This window comes from Arachis ipaensis, chromosome B09 (genome assembly GCF_000816755.2).
Source record: "Arachis ipaensis cultivar K30076 chromosome B09, Araip1.1, whole genome shotgun sequence".
NCBI lineage: Eukaryota > Viridiplantae > Streptophyta > Magnoliopsida > Fabales > Fabaceae > Arachis > Arachis ipaensis.
The window spans coordinates 634,405-653,417 of NC_029793.2; the positions used below are offsets into that span (position 1 = coordinate 634,405).

The 19,013-nt window shown below is 34.3% G+C and overlaps 2 protein-coding genes and 1 long non-coding RNA gene across 5 annotated transcripts; 1 reads left to right on the forward strand and 2 right to left on the reverse strand.

The window, feature by feature from the left end:
• On the reverse strand, nucleotides 13–3,596 carry LOC107617436 (KH domain-containing protein HEN4). Its single transcript, XM_016319188.2, has 7 exons — nucleotides 2,995–3,596; nucleotides 2,132–2,542; nucleotides 1,646–1,894; nucleotides 909–1,262; nucleotides 755–828; nucleotides 538–652; nucleotides 13–388 (listed from the first exon to the last, which is right to left on the reverse strand). The coding sequence occupies exons 1-7, from the start codon at nucleotides 3,511–3,513 to the stop codon at nucleotides 245–247; spliced, it is 1,866 nt and encodes a 621-aa protein (XP_016174674.1). The 5' UTR covers nucleotides 3,514–3,596; the 3' UTR covers nucleotides 13–244.
• Nucleotides 8,235–12,492, forward strand: LOC107617438. The gene is made up of 3 exons (XR_002353371.1): nucleotides 8,235–8,494; nucleotides 9,840–11,241; nucleotides 11,539–12,492. It is a non-coding gene; the product is annotated as an uncharacterized LOC107617438 (long non-coding RNA).
• LOC107617437 (F-box/kelch-repeat protein At3g23880-like) lies at nucleotides 12,363–14,508 on the reverse strand. 3 transcript variants are annotated; one of them, XM_021110552.1, is made up of 4 exons: nucleotides 14,365–14,508; nucleotides 14,001–14,053; nucleotides 13,169–13,902; nucleotides 12,411–13,055 (listed from the first exon to the last, which is right to left on the reverse strand). In XM_021110552.1, the coding sequence occupies exons 1-4, from the start codon at nucleotides 14,376–14,378 to the stop codon at nucleotides 13,044–13,046; spliced, it is 813 nt and encodes a 270-aa protein (XP_020966211.1). In that variant the 5' UTR covers nucleotides 14,379–14,508; the 3' UTR covers nucleotides 12,411–13,043. The 3 variants fall into 3 exon arrangements, with proteins under 3 accessions (XP_020966210.1, XP_016174675.1, XP_020966211.1); XM_021110551.1 differs by having other exon boundaries at nucleotides 12,363–13,902; XM_016319189.2 differs by having other exon boundaries at nucleotides 12,363–13,902; nucleotides 14,001–14,130; nucleotides 14,365–14,481.

Genomic DNA, 19,013 nt, shown 5'->3' on the forward strand with positions numbered 1-19,013 from the left:
TTAAAGGGAAAAAATCATCCCTTCTCTAGCAAAGTTTTGATTTTGCAAAATGCAAACTCATAAGATTTGCAATGATGCAAAAAATAACACAATTGCATTACCCTCTTGCAATTTTAGTTGAATATGAAATCAATCATATTTTCCTAACCCTTCACGAAGAATATGCTAAATTTGTATATCAAAGTTGGAATACACACTACTAAACAATAGACAGCCTCCTAGATTTCATGTTATCTTTGTCGTCTCAAGCTGCAGTCTGACCACATAAAATGAAAGCTTGAATTAGACTCTGAGCAAATTGTGTTTGATCTGCTGCTCCAGACAGAGACACAATGCCTTCAGTTCCCCCAGGTTTTGAATCATGAACGACCACATTTGCCCCCGAGATCTGAGAAACGAACCAAAGGTCAGAACAATAGTAACAGTCTAACACGAATTTCTAACATCATATTAGTATACTCAACTTGATGCTATCACTACTCCATTATACAGTTCTTTCAGAAGGAAGGAATTAATAACGAAGATGCTAAAACAGACCTGTTGAATCTGAACTAGGTTGCTGTTGTTCTCCCCATAGACATGGGTTAAATGCATGTGAGGGATGGTGACCTCAACGTTTGAGCTATTTGGACTATGTAATGAGTTCCCATTCCTGCAAATAACACAGCAATATAGAATCTTAGGTACATACAGCACACACAGTTATGAACTAATGTGAAATATAAAGCCAATAACGGAATCAAAACTCACTCACCTTCCAGGGGTCCCATTTCTTGGAACCAAACTCGATGGATCAGCTGGTCCACCTGGATTTCCTCTGTTAACTGCCTGAAAGACGAAGGTATCATATGATCATTCTTGTTGGAGAGGGAAGCCTCTAGGTGTTAAGCTGTGAAAGTGAAACTCACCATAGGATTCCACAACCTTGGAGAATTAGGTCCTTCATAACCACGAGGATATGGAGCTCGGTCCATGTTAGGTGGACCACAACCCATACCATGTGAAAATGCATGTTGATCAGGTGGCGGTGGTGGAACAGCTGAATGGTCAATTCCATGAGGAGGGCCAACAGGATGAGCGGGGTGGCCAGAGGACATCAAGTGATTTCTTGGTCTAAATGAAGGAGGTGGCATGTCTGGGAATGGAGGCATGTGTGGCGGTGCACTAAAATTTGGAGGAGCCCTCATTGGGAAAATCGTCTCCCTAATCCTGCTGGTTATGTGAAACAAAGCATCTTGTACGGATTGTAAGTTCCCAATAACCTGAAATAGAACTCATTATTCAACATCACAAGTCATAAATGATCTAAAAGTCATCATTTTACCTTTCAAGATTTGAAGAAATCATGCATCAATAAAAGCGGGGTTTGGTATTAGCAATCAAAAGCCAAATTAAACTTACTCAAATCTTTATGACATGCATCAAGGGAAGTGACCAAAATACAAATTATATTATATATATAAGATCCAAGGGACTTTTACCTTTTTTTTTGGAATAAAACCCAATGGAAAGATATAAATATGTGATTCTCTAATAAATTATTTTAAGCATGGAAAATATACAGCTTCCTTTGCCATTTCCGATGATTTTGTATGCAGGACTAAAGATGTATATATAACTCATGCTAATGTCTAAACTCCGTTACCTGTACAACTTCTTCATTTTGGGATATGAATTTAATTTGTTCTTTTGAAAAAATGCGTATACTGGCACCTGTGGCTCTTCGCATTTCAGATATAACAAGACCGCCTTTGCCCAAAAGGCAGCCTACCTGTGGGGAACGCACAAGCAGCCTAGCAACAACTGCAGCACTAGGTTCAAATCCAATCTCTGTAAGTCGATTATGAACACGGATAACAGCTTCTTGCGCAGGAGAATGCTTTAAATCTGAATTCTGCAGAAGGTTATATCAACTTTGTTCTGTTAACCTTGACAAATATCATAGAAATTGCAGCTCTATAATTCTCTGCCACAATTCACCTAAAACAGTATTGGAGCGTGTGCAAACCAAAAACAATATATCATAAGTGTATGAGCAATCAAAAAGTTTTTCTTTACAAACAGACATAGTGAATTTAGCAGAGACAATAACCAAGTGTATTATGCACGAAAGACAGTTAAGCTGTCGAACCTCTCGTGCAGCTATCACAACCACACGTTCCTCTGAATCAGGTCCGGTGTCAACAATTTGTATGGATGCACCAGTATCATTTTGCAAGGCCCGAACTACAGAACCCCCTTTCCCAATAAGACTACCAACTTTATCGTGCTGACACAATAGCTTGAAGATAACATCCTCTTCAATAAACGGCCTATGACCATGCGCAGAATTTTCAGGTCCAGGAAAGGGAGCATAACCCCTGGTGTGACTATCAGGACCATATCTTTCACGATGAGGTTCAACATGGTGAGGTGGTGCTGCTCCATGGTGTCCCCCAGAACCAGAAGATTTAAAAGCGCCAGAATTGGATGCCTCCTTCTCCAAAATACAAGCTGAAACAGAGAGAAGCGCCTTCTTCACTGCACCAAAGTTTCCTGTTATCTACATACATCACAACAACGATAACCAAGCCTTCTCAAATAAATATTGGAACAAGTAATGTGACTTGATTAACATCAAATTTGCAATTGTAATACAGAAATTAGCATTATCCTATCGATAAATCAATACATCTATGTTGTGCGAGAGTGTCACAATCAAAATCACACACACACAAGTTATAGATAGTTATCATTTCTTTCGATCATTCGAAAAAGCATTACAGGCCACATATATAGTATAAGATTAAGATCATGTTACAGAAGTGAAAATTACTTAATTTGTAAAATAATTGTCACACCATTAAGTATCGGGGTAATTTTTCTCAAAACCTGTGATTGGATCAAAAGTTTATACCTTATAAGTCATATCTGTAAAATTTTATGTATGTGCATGAATAATAGGTATTAATCAGAACCTTAGATGTTAATCTTTTTATTAAAGTGAGCTCAAACCTGAATGAACTCATCTCCAGGAGGAGGAAGGGGAACTTGGTCCTTTGCTAAAACCCTAACACTGGCGCCACTCTCTTGCCTAATCCTCTCCACAATTTTCCCTCCTCTTCCAACCACGCACCCAACCTGGTAGCTCGGAGCAACCAGTCTAAACGAAACCGTCGAATTCGCGTTCTGATTACTACCGTGTTCTTCACGCTCCACGATTCGTTCCAAAACCCTAACAAGAGATTGCTGAGGCGGTGAAGCCTCAACTCCACCCTCCCATTCACCGGCAGTAACTGGTGGTTGCTCAGATGGAGCGGTTACGACAACTAGGATGCATTCGTGATCGGAGATTGGAGGAGCAGAGTCATCAACAAGAATCTTAACTCCGTCGCCGGTGTAGGCCGTCAGATCCGCAATCCTTGAGGGCGGACACACGACACGGAAGACAGTTTCCGGCAGAAAATGGCGGCGCTTGGCGGTGGCGCTGCCGGGGAGAGGAGCGGGGTCCGGCGGACGCTTGTTGTTAGACATCAATGAAATCTAAGTGTGTGGATTGAAGCACGTGCACCTGTACAAAATTAAAGCAAATGAGCTCGCGACACGTGTCAATGACGCAAGCTTGCGAATGTTACAACTTACAGTGTGCAACAACACCGGACTAGAAACTAGAAGGTGTATTTTAAAATTTAAATTGATTTAATTTAAATATTTAAATATACATTAAAAAAATCTTAAAATTATTTTTGATAGCATCATTAATCCATTATTCTTTTCTTCTCTCTTATTTTCCTTCTCTTTACTTCTTTTCTTTCCTTCAAACCTCATTCAAATAAAGTTTTTTCGATAAAAATAATGTTATACGTCTAAATTTTTGTATAAACCAACTCTAATCAAGTAAACAATAAGATTTAGAATAATATTAGTATAAATTATTTTTGTTAAGTTAGATTAATTTAATTACATTTAATTAACAAAAAAAATTATATGTGTAACATTATTTATGAAAGATTTTTGTTATCTAGTTTTACTTTGTATTAATTGTTTTTAATATTAAAAATGAAAAACTTTGCTGTTTGGAAGGCAATTGATTTTCGCTCTTAAAACACTTAATTCTACAAAAAATAGTCGAGAATACAAATAATTTTTTGCTAAATGAAAAACTTATATATCCTATTATGCTACCTAACGAAACAACTATTAGCTGAAAATTCCTTAGAAATAATTACAATTTCTTCTAGGATTTAAACCTGTATTCATTCTAAATGTTTTTTAAACACGATAGAGCACGCATATAGACGAACTAAAACTCTTAATAAAAAATTTATAAGATTGCTCTGGGTTTATTGATCCTTTGGTGTTAAAAATCCGAGATATCATGTCTTGGAAATGGCGTGCTGATCTTCGGTTGATCTTGAGAGATATAAATACAGTAGCAGACATCATGGCAAAGACTGCAACGAGGACTATTTCTCCCCAAGTGGAGCTTCTATTGTCTTAGAAAAAATTTGAGAGTAATATTCAGCGGAACTGCCTTTCTTAAACAGTTTCTTATTTTTTTTTTTCTTTCTTAGTTTTTGTTTATTTTCTTTTAAGTCACAACAAAAAAACTCTTAATAAAAAATGGTCATATGAACAGGGTTTTGTTTTCACCAGCTTAGGATTTAGGAAGGCCAGGATTGGCATATAAAATTATTATTAATTGAATCGGTCTTATATTCTGATTAATGATAACGAAAAGATTTATTTGATAAAGTAATCTCTATTAGTTGAGATATTCCCATGTTAAATAGGGTGTTAAGTAGCACTTGCAAGTTGCACCTGAACCTTTGCAAATACAAATCGAACAGCTACAAAACATAAATTATATAGCATTCCATGATAAACACATATTCTAACTAAAGCAAAAGAAGATCGATATTCATAAGGAACCTAATTAAAAAACATTAAACATGAAAAACAGTTAGACAGAATGTATAAAACACAAAAAAACGAGATTATAGGAAACCGTCTTTAAGAGATTATAGGCTTGCCTTAGTTAACCGCATCTCAGATGAGCAAACTGGAAGACCAAAGTGCGACGGTGAAACTAAGCTTTCATGATAGAGGTGAATCCAGTGCAGGGGTTCCACAGCATGGCACGATGGCTTATTTAAAATAAAATTAAAATATTTACATTAGAATTTTATTTTTTTTAAAGATTTCTCTATAAATAAAATTGAATTTGAATTTGTAGATATTTTTACATGATTTATGAGTAAAATTTTTAAATCACTTTTACTCTTAACTCTTAAAAGTGTTACATATAATTGGTCATATCTAAAAATTAGTTTGGATAAATACAATCCAACATGAGATAAAGTTTGTCTCTGAAACTTATTAATTGTCATGGCAAAAAATTTATCTACTTAATATACTAAAACTGGGTTTTCCTCCAACTAATGAATGTGAGGTGTCGATCTTTCGTGACTCTATTTTTCCTCCAAAATAAACTTTTCTATTATCTATTCTAAATTATTTTATAAAAAATATCTTTATTATAATTATATCAAATCAATATTTAATGCATTATTAAACTACTTATCAATTATCAATTGAAAATACTTTTAATCATTTTAATAATAATAATAATAGTAATAATAATAACAATAATAATAATAATAATAATAATAATAATAATAATAACTTGAAAAATCCATATATAAACTATTTCAATTACTCGTGTATTATTATTAAAATTCTATATGTTCCTAAATATAAGTCTTGAAAAACACGACATGGCACGGGCTATTAGTGTAGAGTTGTTTAGGTTTGTTTAGGAAGATATAATAGAATTTATATTTCTAAATTTCAAAACATATATTTCTATTTCAATCCGTGTATATCAGGTATATTATTCTTATTCATTGTCCGGGATTTCTCTAATTATGATAGAAGATAATGATTCTAATCATATCATAACAAAATTATATAATTTTAACAAAATTAATATATGATGTGTAATTACTGTATATAATAAAAATTACCTTAATAATGAATAATTTACATATTTATTTTGTTTTACTAAAGTCTATATATAGCGTTTTTCTGTGATACATGAATATAAATTTGAGAGTCAACTCATAATTTCATATTTATTTTTTTTACTACTTCATATAATAAAAATGTATTCTTCGTTTTTCATCGAAGTTGATCCTTTTAAGGTACAATTTATAATTTTGATACACTATTAGTGTAAAGTAGTTTCACACAAATATTCAATAACGTAATATCATATCATAAAAGATAACTATCTTTTATATTGATTGCATTCACCTAAATGATAATCCAAAATAATAGACACAATTAAACAATTATATTCCGATATAAAAAATATAAAATTTTATTCCTTCCATTTTTATTTTACCATTATAAAAGACCATATATACTAGAAGAAATTATCATTCATTTACCAATTACTCTTTCTTAGGTAACTTTTACAACAATTCTTTTTCTTCCTGTGAGGCGTCATCGCAAGAAAGCAACTATCGTGGACACAAACCACCACACACTCTTTAACTCACGTGCTCATCATTCAGAGCAATATATGATGTTATCCATGAAGCATTTATATACCATGGTATTATCATGTATGCATAAATAAAAAAATTTCATAATTAAGCTTAAGTCATTTACCTATTTGTGTGGTATATTATAGTGTAAAATTACTTTCAATTTGTGTTGTGCAATGATATTATGGTTTAATTTAAGCTTTTGTTTTAGAACTGTGTTATGATTTTATCTCATCATTTTCTCTTAGATATCAAGTTGATGTATTTTTATTTATTATTATTGAAACGGATATAATATAAAATTTGTAAAAAAAAATAAAACTCTCACACTCAATTTATTTTATTGTAGTCTTTTATCTCTTCTATTTCTTTTTATTTTCTTCTTATTCATTTTATTTTCTTTTTAAATATCATATAATTTATAATATATATGATAAAATAGATTATTTGTTACTTATACATTTATTCTTCTAAAATCTAAATCTGAATAATTATATCTTTAGTTTTAGTTATGAACAAAATATTATTAATACTAAATAATAATTAACCACTCATACTTTTAATCAAAGTGTTTGGATGATTTTTATAGTTATTAATATTAATTGTTAATTATTTTTCGTCAACTATTAAGATTAATTTTAAATATTTTAAAATAAAAATATAATTAATTATAATTTGCATCTTAAATTATGTTGAGTATATGATATTCTATTGTACTGTTAAAAGTAAAAATGAGATAACAAATATAATTTTATCTCTTAATTCAGTATATTTATTTATATTTTATACTTTTTTTATGATTAATTTTGTACGGTGTTGATATATTAAATAAAAATACATGTTATAATAACAAAAAATGAAATAAAATTTCAATCAATAATTTTATATTCTTTACTTTTTTTCAGTTTTTTTTATTTTAATTTATTACTAAAAGGTAGTTAAATTCTATTGATACTGAAATAAAGTTGCAAAAAGGTCCATAGGGTATAATAAGTAAAAGAATATGATACCCGCATTACAATATCCAAATGAAACAACTTAATATCTAAAATATTTATCTTTCTCTTTCTCGCCGTCTATTATATTATCGATTCTATTATATAAAAATCAATTTTTTACATTTAATGATAGAGTTAACGTAGCATAAATGTTTCTGAGAGTGTTTCTTAATTTATTTTGTTTAAGTCATTAAATACAATTCATTATGATGCATTAATTATATCAACTAATTGATTTGATTAGATATTTAAGTATCACACAATTTAAAATTATGTATATTGATTTGATTTTTATGATATATAAATTTAAAGAATAAATTAAAATAATATAATTTATTACTTTTTCATTATTTTTAAGTACTTATTTATAAATATCTTTATCATTATTTTTTAGCTTTTAACATCTTATTATTTTACTCTCATAATACGATATAGATTAGTCCTTAAAATGATTATTGAAACTATTATTCTTACAATTTTTTTTGTTGTTTAAAAAACACTTGTTAGTGCTTTTTTTTTTCTCTCTCTCTCTATATATATATTTTAGTTTAACAGTCTACAAAATACAAATAATTACTAGCTAGCTAGTGGTATAAAGTAATAAAATTTAGGTTTCCAAAAGTTTAACTATATAAAAAAAAAGTGGTATAAAGTTTAAACTTAATTAGCACATAGACCGAAAAATTTGTTAACTCCTATAATAATACTTTTTGTGTTGCATCCATTCTTTATTAGTAGAAATTATAAATATTGAAAAATAATAGTACATAAATATAACTTTATATTATACGATTTAACATAAAAAGTGAAAAACATTGTCCCATATAAAATTTATTGGGCCTTTATGTAATATATTGGGCTTTTATTTCGTTTCTTCCACACTTAAATTTAAACACTCTTAAGGATTACACTCAAATTTGAAATCGCAGAGACTTACAAGAAATTCTTCTCCATCTCTGTTTCTTCGTAAGTTTCTCTTCTTCTCTTTGTTTTTAGTGTTCTGAATTTGGATTTTCTTCGCGATTTAGGTTCTCCTTCAAATCATCATCACATTATTTACAATTGCAACAGCTCAATCCTGAATGCTAATTCGTTTTTTTCTATTGTTAGTGCTCTGAATTTGGATTTTCTTTGCGATTTACGTTCTCCTTCAAATCATTATCAAATTATTTACAATTGCAACAGCTCAATCCTGAATGCTAATTCGTTTTTTTCTATTGTGTAGTTCTAGTTTTGAAAAATTCGGTTTCACGTTCTATGCTAGGGTTTCACACTAGTTACAGTTCAGTATTATGTGTGCCTTGTTTTTAAGAAAAGAAAGATTATTGGATGAATTATGAATTTTATAATGTTTTTGGTTCATATTCATAAAGTTGGATCTAGATTTAGAACGAAAATATCTTGCGTATGTGCTTCAGGAAATTGCCTCGGAAAATCTGGATATTCAGTGACATCCATAACAAGAATCCCTTGTAGGGGATCTCACTTGGAATCCCTTGTCCTCCTTCTCCTGTCGCCGGGAGACTTCCTTTTGGTGCTGCTCACAGCCTTATTTCCCAGATCTAGGACATCGTCATCAGCCATCTTAGAACAAAACGAGAATTAAATCAGCAAAGTTAACAAGAATCCTCATTTGACAAGCATAAGTTAACCCTCTTTAAATCTTTTATGTGTGAATTTTGAGTTGTATGTTTGATGATTTTAAAGAGGGTTAATTTATTTTTGTCAAGTGAGGATTCTTGTTAACTTTGCTGATTTAATTCTCGTTTTGTTCTAGTATGACTGATGACGATGTCCTAGGTCTGGGAAATGAGGCTGTGAGCGGCACCAAAAGGAAGTCTCCCGGCTACTACTGCAGAGGATGTTGCTGCCTGGCAGCTCCAGACAATTGAGGCAGATCCAATGCTTTTGTGCAGAGTATGTCAATGATAGTGATATATGGAAATAAGTGAAAATTAGGAGTTTATGCATATGTGAGATTGATGTTGTTTGGTGTTATGTAATAGTTTGTCATCATCATCTTGGTGATATGACCAGCTAAGTAGAAATTTCTATACTGAACCTTTATCACTCTATTGTATCACAGTTGTGCTTCACAGCTTCATAGTCTATTCCATGAATATCAGTTGTGATTATGTAATGTTAGTGTGCTGGTGTGAGGCAATACATTGCAACTAGATTTTTGGTTCAATAATGTCACCTTCATTTTCAGGAAAAAGACTCTCTCCTTTATGGAAATACTTATATTCAGTAAATTTTAAATTGATCTTTACTAAGTATGAGAGTGTACATCTTTGGGAGATTTTTGCAGACTTGTATCAATCGCTTGGCAGATAGCAGGTTCGCGATATGAGGATTCCAAGCTTGTAAAGAAAAGTGCATCCAATTCCAACAAAGATGATGTGATGCTTGAAGAGGAGCAACGAATGCATTCTGTTCCCCATTACTACATGCTGTTCTTGGAGAGGAGCAAAATGGAAATGAATTATAATATACAGTCCCCATGAAAAGGCCTATGGACTTTTTTCTTTTTCCTAGTATCATGTAAACATAAATCAGAGTGATTAAAAAATGTCTTCCCTATTTAGCTCCTCAACTATGATACCAAAAATTTTCTAATTTGACATAACTTGAATTTAGAATCCCTTAAATTGAATTAGGAACTGTTTCTTTCTCTGCTTTTTAATAGCTTCTGCTTGCAAAACTTCTTCTACTATTGTACTTGAATGTATCTTTTTTGGTTGAAAAGAAAAAAAACAAAGAAATTCTAAGAGAGAGAGAGTGTTTGTGTGTGTAATTCTCCTTCCATATTTAGCCCGTCTTAATTTTTAAAAGCTAAGGTTATCAATTTTGAACATTTGTGTCATAGGACCGATGCCACTTTCCTGGATAAATTCCTACAGAAAGGTAAACTCACAATTCCTTTTTGCTCTTTGCTCTTGTAAAATTTATTTGAAGGCTCTGGTTGATTCCTCTGCTACTTTTAAAGGCTATATTTTCTTGCACTGATGGGAACGCCTATGGACGACCCGTTGGTAAGTTTATTACTTTTTGGCTGAGAAATGCATGGATGCCTTTGCTCAGTTACTGATTCAAGTGACATATGGCGACGAACTTACTTACCATTTCTTTTTCTTATATATCTCTAGTTTGCAGTGTTCCGACTATGTATATCACTTTTATCTCGAATCACTGGCAGCAGCAAGTAGGCTAAACAAAAGATAGAAAAAAGTAACATTATAGTTTTTTTAATTGATTTATACCTCGAGTCTTTGTATATTCACACAATATTGTAATTGATGAGATGAACACTCGCTTTTAATTGATTTCTTAATGTTTCGAGCATAGAACTATAGTTGGAGATTGAAGGTTTCAAATGTTAGTCTTCCTTTAAATATGCTGATCTTTGAGGAATGTATTTGAGTTGATCGACGTTTTTTATTATTTTGTTCTTTGGGGGTGCCCTTATGGGTTGTGGGTGCATCATGGTTACAATGTTATACTTGATTGTCCTTACTATTAACATCTTTTTCTGAATTTCACAACCCAGGTGGATCAATTTTGGCCCCATTTGCTGACTCTTTTGCTCCTTTGTATTTCACAGAGAGACATTAAGGAAGTTATGCCAACTGAGCAGCCTTGTGATTTAGCATATGAATTTGGGGATGGACTTTTTGATGTGAAAGAATTCCCACAAGGCTTTCCAAAACCTGGTAAGCACCATTTGTTTCTTTCATACAATGTGTTTATGACTGTACGTTCATATTGCATCTTCATACCATTAACTGAATTCTAAACTTGCCATATTTTTACTCTAAACATCTCTATGATAGATTTCAGCATGGTGTACTACTGTATCATTGTTTTCTTGGTGACCCTTTTACCACTTCATAGGTTTCTTATTCTGTTATGTGACTATACAACATATAACAAACAGGGTGGCTATGCATCGCTTAAGGTGCTGGCACGTGCCGAATTTATTTAATTTCGGTTTTCTCTGGTATTTTCAGTTAAACATCCTTACCCTTTCAACCATCAACTTGTTATATATATCCGTCATATAGGTCCAGGGGTTTGTATAGGTCAAGCATGGCAAAAGGGAACAAAGATAAAGCAAGTGCCACGAAATTATGCAGCGAAATTTTAATGGTGAAGGATTATAGATCATTGTGAGATCATTGAATGAATTATTTGTTATACAGCTTGCATCCAATGTTTGCTGTTTTAGTTAGAGATGGAACAGAGTGTATAGCTTGTTAAGAGAATTGAATGGTGTCAGAGGTTACTTTATTGACAAGTGACTGCCACAGTGTTTCGATCATAGCAATGTATTTATATCCTTATTCAGACTCAAGGTAGTTTGTACTTTATAGACATTATTGATTATTCTGGTTGAAAAATGAATACAAGTAGTTACCTTAGTTGTTTATTTGAAATTCAAAATGTAATGATTTTGTTAGGAGTGTACTTACATATTCACCTTTATTCACATCAGCATGCAATAAACAGAAAGTATTTACAATCTCTTCTAGGATTTAAACCTGTTTTCATTCTAAATGTCTCTAAAAACACTTCAGAGCACAGCATACACACGAACTAAAACTCTTAATAAAAAATGGTCATATGAACAGGGTTTTATTTTCACCAGCTTAGGAAGGCCAAGATTGGCATATAAGATTATTACTGATTGAATCGTTCTTATATTCTAATTAATGATAACGAAAAGGTTTATTTGATAAACTAATCTCTATAGTTGACATATTTCCATGTTAAATACAAGTTGCACCTGAACCTTTGCAGATGTTGCACTCGCAATTTTGTCAAATCGAACCGATACAAAACATAAATTATATAGCATTTCATGATAAATACATATTCTAACTAAAGCAAACGAAGATCGATATTCATAAGGAACCTAATTAAAAAACATTAAACATGAAGACAGTTAGACAGAGCCTATAAAAATAAAACACAAAAAAACAGGGCACTACATAATGATAATAAAGTTATGGATTCAAGAGATAGTGTAGGAAATCCTTCACCAAAAAGGTACCCAAAATGCAAACCATCTTTAAGTGATTATAGGCTTGGCTTAATTAACCGCATTTCAGATGAGCAACTTGGAAGACCAAAGTGGAACGGTGAAACTAAGCTTTCATGATAGAGTTCAAAGATCCTTCCAGATGCGTGCTGAGTTAAAGGACAAAGTTTGGGCATGCCATCACTGGAGCTGTCAATATTAGCAATTTCTATGCTGCCATCATTTAAATTACATAAAACAAACTTGCCACCCGGAGCAAACGCAAGAAGAACATCTTTCAACATGTATATAGGCCGTAGGCTTAAAGGACGACGACCGAGTAGCGGGTGGTGGGGGATTATGGCCAATTTAGTCCAAGACTGAGGAACTCCATACTCCTTCATCAACCAGACAGTCCAATGAGTTTTCTTAGTCTCATAACAAACAGCAAGACAATCCCTCAAGATACCCAATTGGGGAGTCACCCTGTGATCATCATCTGAATCCCTGCTGGGAAGGGAAAACTGATTAAAAGTCTCTTTGACCAAGTCAAGGGAAAGAACCCACACAAAACTAAGATAGCGGTGAAAAAGCCAATTAAGAGTGCCAGTGCCACTTACAAAAAGCCCTACACCATCCACCAGACAACCCCTGTGATTGCCGTCACTAAAATTACGGTTGAAATCCTGGATTGTTCTCCAGGTAGATTTTGGGCCGAATGTAAACATGCGTGATTTCTTATCCAGAATCGCGAAAAGCTTATACTTGTCATTCACATGATCATAACCGAATCCGCAAGTGGAGAGGAGACCTTCAATTTCAAGCGGCTGAGAGGTGAATCCAGTGCAGGGGTTCCACAGCATGGCACGATGGCTTATTATGAATCCATCCTGGCGCTCTTCATCGTGCAAGCACAGCAATCCATTGCAAGAGCCAATGATGAGGCGGAAGCGTCGTCCCTCATAGGGAACTACTTTAGTGGGTTCATGGGGAGCGTTCTCCATCACAGATCGTACGGAGAACACTCCGATTATGGGGTATGAGTAGGTTTGGCCATAATAGGCCATGAGTGGGTGGGTCAAGCCTGGATCCACCTCCATTGAACGCCGAAGGTGGTCCTTGGCAAATTGGGAACTGGAAATTAGGGTTCTCCATGAACTGCAGACGCTGTTCCTTAATGGAACGAGAGACCTCGCCGGTATCCTCAGCAGGATTTCCGCTATGAGCTCGTCCAGAAGGATAGGCGGTGGTTTTGTCGTGGTACGGCGGAGCAGTTCCGGCCACCCCCCGGTGGTTGTGACAACCTTCCCCTTCCTGGGAACAGCATCATCATTATCCCTCCTCATATCCTTCTCTACAACAAAGCAGGAATAAGAAATAAAAAACAATATAATTACTCTCAGCGGTATTGCAATTTAATTTACAAAATAAAACATACATTGAGAGGCTTACCTACAGGAAGACGGCGGCGCCGAATGATCGGTGGTGGCGTTGGGGCTCCAGATCTATCCAATGTTCAATATGAATATTGAGGGTTTCCAATCCTCGGCATCAGGAATTCATACTTATCACTTAATCTAATCTGCACGGGACCCACATCCAATTCAAATCTTGGTACTTAACTACTTATATACATTCAAACAGGATTTAGCTTAAAAGAATGAGTCCCGCTGCATATTTAAATATTTTTACCAATTAAGTCTAATTAAATTAGTCCAAATTCAATAAAAATTATTCATATATGTACATATTAATCAAGAACAGGTATTAATCAGAACCTTAGACGTTAATTTTTTTAATTAGAATGAGCTCAAACCTGAATGAACTCATCTCCAGAGGAGGAGGAAGGGGGAACTTGGTACTTTGCTAAAACCCTAACACTGCCGCCACTCTCTTGCCTAATCCTCTCCACAGTTTTCCCTCCTCTTCCAACCAATCTAAACGACACCGTCGAATTCGGGTTCTGATTACTACCGTTTTCCTCATGCTCCGCGATTCGTTCCAAAACCCTAACAAGAGATTGCTGAGGCGGTGAAGCCTCAACTCCACCCTCCCATTCACCGGCAGTAACTGGTGGTTGCTCAGATGAGCGGTTACGACAACTAGGAGGCATTCGTGATCGGAGATTGGAGGAGCAGAGTCATCAACAAGAATCTTAACTCCTTCGCCGGTGTACGCCGTCAGATCCGCAGTCCTTGAGGCCGGACACACGACACGGAAGACGGTTTCCGGCAGAAAGTGGCGGCGCTTGGCGGTGGCGCTTCCGGGGTCCGGCAGGCGCTTGCTGTTTGACATGAATGAAAGCTAAGTGTGTGGATTGAAGCACGTGCGCTTCTCTGCCGAAAACCTGTACAAAACTAATTGAAAGGAGCTCGCGACACGTGTCAATCACACAAGCTTGCAAATGTTACAGACTTACAGCTAAGTGCAAATTTCAATCTAGAAACTACCAAGTGTATTTCAAATTCAATCTAAATCCATTACAACCCCTTAGTTGTATATGTGAACTACTCTATTTATAAATCTCTTTTATATATTCCTTTTACGATATTATTACTTTTATATCTAACAATATTATCAGAATTGAGAGTTATGAAGTTATTTGTTTTCAAGTGTCAGTTTTTTCGATGGTCACTAGGACACAACTGGCATAAACAAGTGTGCATGAGAAGGCAGGGCCTTCAATGCTTTTAATTTAAAATGTTAATATTTATCAACAAACATTATATTGTACTATTACTATATCTATTCATCACATAATCTTACTAAAATGTGATGTCACTTGGATATGTTCGTAGCTAAATTATTTAGCTAGATCATTTCTGCGCAGAATTAAGTAAGCACAATAATTTTATTCAGAAAAATATTAAATGGTTAATAGTTTTGTGATTTGTGAGAGATAAGTATCAATATAGTCCCTTAAGTTGTACTCGAGTTCCATAGTAGTCCCTGAACTTAAAAGTTATCCATATTCATCCCTGAAATTACACTCCGGGACTCAAATTTGTCCTTCTGGCAATTTTTGCCCACCTGGCGCTACCAGAAAGCTGAATTAGCAGGCTTCGTGACACGTGGGTATTACAACGGCTAGCTGATGTGGCAGAGTAAACTGTTCGGAATCAATTTGGTCCCTCAAATCAAGTTAAAACCCTAATCCCCAATTTTGAAGCCCACAGCGCTCTGTCTTCTCTTCTCTTAGGTTCTCTGTTATTGTCTTCCCCATTTTCGAAGCCTGACTGTTATAGCAAGCGCGAGTAATGCAGCTGGGAGTTCGAACAACCCACGATCATTTGGAAGCATCATGATTCATGAGGAGAATGAATAGAAATAGAGAATCGCGTTTGCCATGGCTGCGGGTCGAGACCAGTGCTGCGGTGGTCAGGGACGGATTCTAATCCAGGGAGACCGTTCTTGGGTTGCCCAAACTACAATGTAAGTATTATTGTTGTTGATTGCTGTATTTATGGATATAAAATTTGCTGACTGAATTTTCTTGGCTGTGCAGACTATAGGTAAGAAATGGTGTGGATTGTTTTTGTGGGTTGATAAAGTTTTGGAAGAAGATGTCATAGCATGTGATGATAGAACAAGGCATTCAGTTGACAATGAAGAATGGAAGATGAAGATTGCTTGAAAATTTGGTAGATTAGAGGCTGAAATTGGGGTTCTAAAAATGGAAAAAATTTTGATGTTTTTGTTCATGCTGCTGATTGTAGTTGGTGTTCTTGTATTAAAGTTGGATAAACAACAGGTCAACTGTATCTAGCCAAAAACAAATGACATGCATGTTATATGCATATGTTGTTCATGTACTTGTTCTTGTCCTTTTGTTTGAAAGAAATGCAAATTAAAGTGTTTGATTATATGCATACTTCTGTTCCTGCACTTCTGTTCAATGAAATGAAAATGGACAGGGTCTAAATTACTCTTAATTCTATAACATGACAAAATATAACCAAAAAGCTGACAAAACTCAATTCAAGAAAGTCATAATTCATATTGGTAATGTTTCATCCAAAAAATGTATTATAGAGCCAAAACACCAAATATATCAAAGTTGTTAACATTTTGACCTCATAAGTTTCAGATACTAAAATTTCCAACACTAAGACAACGTTTAAGAAAGCATACATAGTAAAAGACTTCAGCAAAATAGATACACAAAGACACCATGTGTCCCCTATCCCAAAACATAATCATCCTAATCTTCATTTTTTGTACCTGGGTGCCTTGAATCCAGGGGTGGACACAAACTTCATGAAGTTTGCAAGCCTTGTAGGCCCTTGTGTTACACCTTGCATAGGGTTAGGTGAGAGATTCCTTGCTGGTTGACTGCTTCCTGGTGGATTGCTACTCCCTGAAGTTATTTTTTTATCATGCTTGGAGAACTTTCTTTTTAGAGGGACCACATCATGAACTTCGACAACCATGTTGGTTAGCCAACCATGAACTTTGAACTTCTCATAGTCTGGGTCACCAGACCACATCGGGACCCAACTTTTTTATTCCTTTACTTTTATAAAAAGCTATCAGACACTTGTTTTCGAGCACCAAAATAGTCCCTACACTTTTATAAATTATAAGTGACATCAAACTAGTCCCTAAACTTATGTAAGTGACATCAGACTAGTTCCTAAACAGCACTATTACATACAAACAGGACATTATGCAGCATGTATAACCACCATCAGTCTAGGAATAATTCAGCATATATAAACAGCAGCCTATTGAAGGTATTGAAGTGTATCTATGAAACAATGACTCCATTAGTTATTTCAAGAAAGCATGTATTGAAGGCGAATGATAAACAAAAATAAAAGAGAAAGTATACCTGAGTGGATTGAGCTATAGCAATTACTCGAAAACTGTACCTCACCGAATAGACAATTGATCTAAATTTTAGTACATAGACATAAGCATGGGATTTCATAGAATAAAACTTAACAGTGTGCTGAAAAAGTGTTACATCAAGAAAGGAATAAACATTATTGATGTCACATCAAGAAATCAAATCCAGCTATGCTGAGAAAGTGTTACATCAAGAACATTATTTTGATGTAATTAAGGATAGTAATTCTCTAGACACTCACTTGAATCTTGATGGATCAAACCACTAAAATTAACATTCTCTTTCCAACAACTAATCCACTAGTCCAAACGAAATTCATCAAACAGCTTGACTATTTCAATAACTAAGTTAACTTGATTGGCAATTGCAAAACTTATTTTATAATTAAAGTTAACACAAAAATATCTGAAAGTAATTTTATTGTACCATATGTATACAAGACATCAACAACATATTACATTCAGTTTAACTAAACCAACCCAATATATAGAAAAGGAGTTAGGTAAATCATTCAAATTCAGAATCCATTATCATGACACATTAAGTTCGTTTAAGAAGATTAATATGGATATCCCGAATGAGGTACAAAAAAATTGGTGAGCTACAAGAAATTTTAAATCTCAAAAGATCTTTAGTTCTAGTGTGATCGTGCAAGGTCAAAGTTCAACAAAAACAGGCAAGCTGTACAACCATAAAGGATGCCTTAAAATTAAGATAACTGTGTCCTTAAAATTAAGATAATTGTCTATCCAAATTGCAAAAACCTGTCGCACTACTCTCTTAAATAGTCCCTGCATCAACATGTTCAAAATTCTATCATACAAAGTATCATTGCAGAATAAACACAGCGAATAAACAAGGCACATGCTCACCCACAACTTCATAAAATAGCAACAACAAAACTTCATCAGCAAGTGCACTAGTGAGCCTAATTTTCACAGAATAAAATCTTCACCCTGGTCAGACCCAAAATGAAGAGTTGCAGTTGCACACAACATACTACAAACTCTCTTTAAAAATATGCACCATAACTCCTTATTCAAGCACAAAACAGTATTAAAAAGCTAAATTACTAATTAAAAGGAACTGAAATGCCAACAGAGTAAAGCAACTACATTCAAATATGCAATTGGTTTCTAAGTTCTAACCAAATATCCATCCTTTTATATCCATAAATACAGCAATCAACAACAATAATACTTACATTGTAGTTTGGGCAACCCAAGAACAGTCTTCTTGGATTAGAATCTGTCCCTGACCACCGTAACACTGGTCTCGACCCGCAGCCATGGCAAACGTAATTCTCTGTTTCTATTCATTCTCCTCGTGATGCTTCCAAATGATCGTGGGTTGTTCGAGCTCCCAACTGCATTGCTCGCGCTTGCCGTAACAGTCGGATTTCAAAGATGGGGAAGACAAGAACAGAGAACCTAAGAGAAGAGAAGACAGAGCGCTATGGGCTTCAAAATTGGGGATTAGGGTTTTAACTTGATTTGAGGGACCAAATTGATTCCGAATAGTTTACTCTGCCACATCAGCTAGCTGTTGTAATGCCCACGTGTCACGAAACCTGCCAACTCAGCTTTCCAGTAGCGTCAGGTGGACAAAAATTGTCG